Source organism: Falco peregrinus, chromosome 10, assembly GCF_023634155.1.
Source record: "Falco peregrinus isolate bFalPer1 chromosome 10, bFalPer1.pri, whole genome shotgun sequence".
Classification (NCBI taxonomy): Eukaryota; Metazoa; Chordata; class Aves; order Falconiformes; family Falconidae; genus Falco; species Falco peregrinus.
The window spans coordinates 9,078,422-9,084,816 of record NC_073730.1 but is presented as its reverse complement, the minus strand read 5'-3'; the positions used below and the strand labels follow the sequence as shown (position 1 = coordinate 9,084,816).

At 52.7% G+C, this 6,395-nt stretch overlaps 1 protein-coding gene across 1 annotated transcript; it reads right to left on the bottom strand.

The window, feature by feature from the left end:
• Positions 1–1,446: 1,446 nt before the first annotated feature.
• FASLG (Fas ligand) lies at positions 1,447–6,035 on the bottom strand. Its single transcript, XM_055815819.1, has 4 exons — positions 5,583–6,035; positions 5,160–5,205; positions 3,263–3,316; positions 1,447–2,833 (listed from the first exon to the last, which is right to left on the bottom strand). Exons 1-4 carry the CDS (start codon positions 5,961–5,963, stop codon positions 2,439–2,441), a joined length of 876 nt encoding a protein of 291 aa, XP_055671794.1. The 5' UTR covers positions 5,964–6,035; the 3' UTR covers positions 1,447–2,438.
• Positions 6,036–6,395: the final 360 nt, after the last annotated feature.

Sequence of the window (6,395 nt, the reverse complement as noted above, 5' to 3'; positions counted from 1 at the left end):
TGCCAGTGCTTTTTTTATAACATGACTGTCCACCCCACTGTGCCACTGTCTCTGAAATGTGCAGGTCTGCATTGCCTTTAGCATTTCAGATAAAAAGGCTAACAGATCCCTGCCATCCCCCCCGCAATGTGCAGGAACAGCAACTACTGCACCCTGCCCCCAGAGCAGGCTGCATTCACAACTGAGATGACTTACTGGGTGTTGACTTACAGAAACCCTTGGGAGCTTTCCAACCCTTCACCAATACAGTACTAGCGGAGAGCATAACCTCAGCGCTCATTTCATCTGGGCACCGAGTGCCCTGTCTCTCTCCAAGCTGCCTGTCTGTAAAGAAAGGAAGCATGCAATGTGCTCTGCTAGTTGTGCTACAGAAATAGCTGCAAGCCTGCAGGCACGTGTAATACAGATGCCCGCTCCCCACATGCAGCACAGCAATCAGAAGATGTTATAGCAACTTCCAGCTTCCCTGGCAGGGTCTGGATCCAGTACCTCCATCGCCACTCTGTGTGGTTTGCCTCTCTGATATACAGGGAGGGAGTGAGGACAGTGAGAAAGCACTGATCCAGCCAAATGGTCCCTAAACTCTGACCTTTTGAGGCATTTTCCATCCTGAGAAATTCACTGGAAATAGCTGAGTGCAGCAACAGCTGTTTGAGCAGACATCTGCAGGTTCACTTCATGCTGGCTGGACCAGTAGCCAGTCCACTTGCAAGTTTCAAAGAAATAGGTTTCCCTGAAGCAATCAACAGCAAACCACAGGCCACATGCTACCGAGCCGAGAGCAAAACCATGGAAAAGGAAATAAATGCTGCAGGTTGCTGAATAGGTGCTGGTTCACCATGACCAACAGGAGAGCTGCAGGAAGGATGGATCACAGGCAAAGATGCATGCTGACACACCACAGCCACAGCCTTTGTGTGCAGTGTGGCAGACAGCCTCGGGGTTAATGTGTGCAAGAAAAATGCTCCATGGACCAGACAGAGTGAGCAAATAATGTCTTTTTTTTTAACACCAAAGCTTCCTTTTCAGCTGCCACGTGGGAAGTGCTGCTGGGGCCAGAGGGCACTAGGAGGAGCACGGTGCCTTCAGGGATGGCAGTGCTTCTGCTTGGCAACAAGTGTCTGGCTCTTCCCTTCAAGCTCCAGCCCGTGTTTTGAGATCAGTCTGCATCCTGATGGCCAAACTGGGCTTGGGATGTCTGATCTGCATTGCCCACATCACACCTCCCTGGTCCCCAAATCCCCTGATGTTTAGATGCTGGACCCCCAGGACTCCGTGGCTGACAGCCTGTGCCCTGCCAAGCGGGCAGTGAAGTGGGGTCAGGCTTCCGGATTTCTGCCACGCTGCTGGAGAAGGAGCAGGGTGCTGGTGCCTGATCGCAGGGGCCTTCAGGGCTTTGACCATTGCAGAAGCCTGCTGTGCCAAATGAGGAGAGGACAGTGCTGCTTACTATAAAAATATATCTTTATTTACCATCTGTGTTTTGCTCAGGAGAGAATATCCTGTGACAAGGGGGCCAGCCGAAGCCACGCCATTGGTGGTGGCCAGCACACCTCTACCTGCACCACAAAGGGGGTGGCAAGACCAAGTCTCCGTGGGGAATCCATGGGGAACAAAAGGACTGGAAGGGAGTTGAAGTTGCTGCTTTCATCTCTGGCCCCACCGCCCTCCACTTCTGTGTCGTTCAGGTCCCATCAGCAGATTGCCTCCCCCCCCAGCCCCACCACCACAGTGCAGTAGGGGTTTCTCTCCAGGGTTGGGACACCCTTCATGGCACCCGTGCTTCTGGCACATCCCTTGCAAGGCAGTCAGGATGAGTTAAATAAAGGGGTCTGGGGACATTTTCTGGGACAGGAACAGTTGATAACTTAACAAAATGAACATATCACGCATAACACGCCAGCTAGCAGGTGGGCGCCTGTTGTACAGCAGTCAGTGCCAGATGCCTGGCCAGGGTGGCCAGCCATGGCTCGGGGCAGGCAGCTGAGAACTCCGGACTACTCATTTCCACACCACTGCCTGCAGTGTGGCATGGCACGGCCCAGGTACCAGCAGCCTTGCCTCAGGGGGTCTCCTCAATACCCACTGGCTGGCCCAAGTCCACCAGGGCCATGACACCCTGTGGGTCTCCTGCCACCAGCATCTTCTCAGGTAGCAAGTAGTGAGTTTCAACAGGCTCTTCAACACACTACATTTTCAGTTTGTTGGTTTTTTCCAGAGGGGGAAAATGCGCAATTCTCTTCAGGTTCGTGTAGTACAGCCCTGGTGCTTCCCAGAGAACTGCTTTCAAGCATTCACCAGGTGCTTGAGCCCTCTTCCACTGAAGGCTAAGACGTGGCTTCTTGGTGGGCTTCATGGTGCAAGACCCTAGCTTGGCCACTGCCTTCAGTCAGCACTCAACCCCTCATGCATCCTAGTATGGGGTCCAACAGCCCCATTCAAAGCTTAAATAAGCCGAAGAATGTCTTGGACTCCTCAAAATTAACCAGAGCGATTTTAGACACATTGACGTGCAAACTGTCCATCTTCCTGAGCTTGAATAAAGCCCCTAGGTAGCTTTTCCGGGCCCATGTTTTCTGGCCCGTACAGTAGTTGATGCCTTTGTCCTCCATCAGCACGTGGCTGCCTGGCAAGGTTGGGTTTTTCTTGTAGACAATGTGGGTCAACATCTGGCTGCTGCAGATGCTGCCTCGGAAGAGCACGTTGGAGTACACGAAGTACAGGCCGGTCTCATTGACGACGAGACCCTGCTCATGGTACTGAATGCCATCGGTGAAGGCATGCCCAGAGATGGGTTCCCACTCCAGAGGGAGGTCCCGCTGGGTTGGATTCCCTGGAAGCCAAATCAAGAGGAAAAAGCGTGATAAGTACAAGCAGTTGCATGGGGGTTTCTTACCCCTCAAGTCACACCCCCTGTCACAACAAGACAACTGTTCTCCAGGCCCTGGTCTGCAGCATGGGAAGTCTGCCCCAACCTCGTGCTGGTGGGAGCTCTCACCTTCACCTCGCCCAACGCCAGCAACTCGTGACAGCCACCTGCCTCACGCACAAACCCAAAACAGAGCCCTCACTGAAAAGCCTAAACCAGGGGAAGATTTTAGCTGTGGCATAACTTCCCGCTGTCAGAGCACACGTGTTACCAAAGGAAAATAGGAAAGCCTGTGTGAGGTGGGCTCCTCACAGCTACGACCATGCCACCTCTCAGTCCAGCCACATCTGCTCTATCCCCGACCCCCAGTCCCGCTCGCCTCCCAGCACATACCTGTTAGGTGTGCTGCCTTCCTTGCTTCCTTTTCCATTGACTGCTCCTTCTGCCCTGCACAAAAAGGGGGAAGACGTTAGCCATGTGCTCCATGGGGAAGGCAGCCCAGAGAGCAGAGGGAGCCAACCAGGGGTTGAAATGGGGCAGATTCAGAGCAGCACAGGGCACACAAGCATGTGGCTTAGAGCAGCGAGGCAGAGCAGTGTTTGGGCAAACACTGCAGGGCAAGAGGAGGAGATAAAAAGGAAGAGTTGCAGCAAAGGATCCAAATGTGATGAAGAGCAAGGGGAAAGAGCAAGGAGAGCTTTCATCTTACAATGGCTCGATTGGTGAGCTTGAGCAGAGGCCTCTCACTCAGGGTGTAGGAGAAGGACAAACCTGCCTCTTTACCCAGCATCTCAGGTCCATGCCAAGTCTCATGTCCCGTCATAGATAAGCCTGCTCTATTGCCCCCAGAGGTACCCATGGCAGCGGGCTTCTGTCAGCTGAGTACCAACCCTCCTTACAACCAGATCGCACTTGAGAAAACCTGCAAACCATCCTGCTGGCCAGGCAGAGCTTGTCCTCAGAGAGGGCAAAGCACAGCTGGGAAAATTCTGCCCTCCCTGGGGGGTTCTGTTCCCCCTGGAGAGATGGGCCAGTTACGGTGACTTGGCATTTGGATCCTATCGCACTCCATCCTTCCCTTCTTCTCAGCATCTATTTCCAGGCATCACATTCTCAAATTTTAGAAACAGCCTTTTCTTTTTTCAAGCCAACTGAATTTTCTCCGCCTCTCCCCTTTCTCCTTTACACTATTTCCCTGGCTTTGTTTAATTCTCCAACCCACTCAAGAAGTTCAGAGTTATTATTTATGACTTATGCTCAGCTACTGCTAAAGTAGCCTGTGATCAGGGCACTGAGCAGCCAGTTAAAATGGCAGCTCCCCTTCCCCTAGGCAACAGATGACAAAATGTATTGATATGGGAGTTTATGGGAACCAGGACTGTCCTTTCCAGAGAATTTTGCGATTTCCAAATTTGCTTTCACTCAATAGGAGAACAAATGTGAAAAGAGATCAACTTTCCTACTAACTAAAATCCTCAAGGGAATAAAAATAAAAATAAAAATCTTCAGATCTAGCAAAAATAGTTAAGGAATCTGAAAATTGCTTTCAGACTTGGCTGTCTTTAAATACTGGCTGATAATACTAACATAGACTGTAAAAGTAAAATAATAGTTCAGAAGCTCAAAATATTATTTTTAAATTGTTCCATTCTAATTTAAACTCTCTGGTTTTTGCTAAACGAAATTTAGAAAATTCAACAGGTTCTTGTGGAAAGTTTCGATTTCACTGAAAGGACTTTTCTCAAAGAAAGATACCCCACATATCATCAGACGCTTCTCAACTAGTTTTGGCCACAGTGAGACTTGTAACAAAAGATTTTAGAAAAAAGTTGCGCTCTCAAGGGTGGGCGTGAATCCCCCACCCCTAAAGACCACAGAACCCTCCACAAGCTCCCAGAAGTCTTAGAAGGGTAAGGAGAGAACGCAGTGACACATACAGCGCCCATCTCCAATCTCCTCCTCCATATTGCTGCTGCATGTTAGGACATCCAGAAACTCACTCTTACAGCAGAGCCCCCCGGTACCGCTGCCCCACAGCCTGGGAGGCCCCAAGGGAGAGGCACCTTGTCCCAGGAACCTGTGGCTGCCACCTCAGCAGGCAGGGTGCAGGACCCCATCCCCACACCCCAGAGATAAAGCTCTTTTTCCAGGGAAACCAGTGAAATCAGCACCTCAGAGCATCAAGCTGCGACCCTGTCTTTGCCCCCGGGATTAGGAGAGGGAAGAGTTTGACAGGAGCATCCCTGCAAGCTGACACAGAGGAGTTCCTCCTCTACGTATATCAACTCACCTATGAGTTTCTCCAGAGCTGGAGGGATGTGCTCAGTGCTGGCAGACTGTCAAAAAAGAAGAGTGACAAGATATCTTAGCAGAGTGAGAGCCTTAAGGGCATCACGTAAAGCAGCCAAGGACTATCTTTGACAGTGGCTGATTCTGTGTGCTCATGGGGACCTCCAGAGTGCTAGGAGATACACAGGGAGAGAGCCCCCGCAGCACTTGGCAACATGAAGACATCCAGATCTATCAGCCACCAGTAGAGCAGTCCCGCACAGTAACGAGCAGCCGCACTTACACTGGTGTGACAGACATTTAGGTGCCACCAGCCTGCCCCTTGGGGAGTTTTGCACCCCCCAAGCATCTCAAACCCAGTTTTAAGTTTTCCTTTTCATCCTGTTTCCCCAGAGCATCTTGTGACCGGCCAAGCAGATCTCACCTCTCTGAGTTCAGCCAGTTCCTTCTCCAGGTGGAAGATCTGAAACATGCTCAGCCCCACTCCAGTGAGGGCTAGCAGGATCAGCATGAAGATCACCAGGAAGCCAACGCTCCTCCTTTCCCTGTTGTGCCCTGGCTTTGTCCTTCGGTCAGGTACTGGTGGTGGGAAAGGAGTGACAGGGGGTGCCGAGGGGCTGGAAGCACTTGCACTGGTGCAGCCGTCCACCCAAAAGACCTGGGGGTACACGTAGTTCAAGTTCTGCTGCATGGCCGGGAGCGGGATGGGCTTGGTGTGATCTTCCATACGGCAGCCAAAGCCTGCCGGGGCTGCCCCCGACTGAGCCCTGGGGGAAGACCCAGCTCTGCCTTTATACACCTGCATCGCTCCGGCAGCAAAGCCCCAGCTCAGATGCTGCAGCTCAATGAAAGCATCAACAGCAAACCTCAAAATGCTTCCGCCCTCGGCGGCAAGCTGGGGGTAGCCACCTGCTCCTCCCCCGCTGAGGCAGGACGCACGCACGGCGGGCCCAGCCCAGCAGTGGCCTGCTCGCACAAAACTGCACTGGGGAAGCGGCTGCGCTCAGCAGCCATGCACCCGTGGGGCACCCAAGGGCTGCGCTGCCAGGCAGGGGCTGAGTAACCAGCCCAGCGCGCACCCACCGGCCAGCCACCCTTTCCAGCAGCCCACGCGGGCAGAGGCGGCTGCTTTTCCACTGCGGCGTACGGGGCCACAAACAGAGCAAGAGGAATGACAACACCTCCGGCATCCTGCGCGAGAGGGGAGAGGCAGAGCCGAGGACTCCTCCCCTCCACA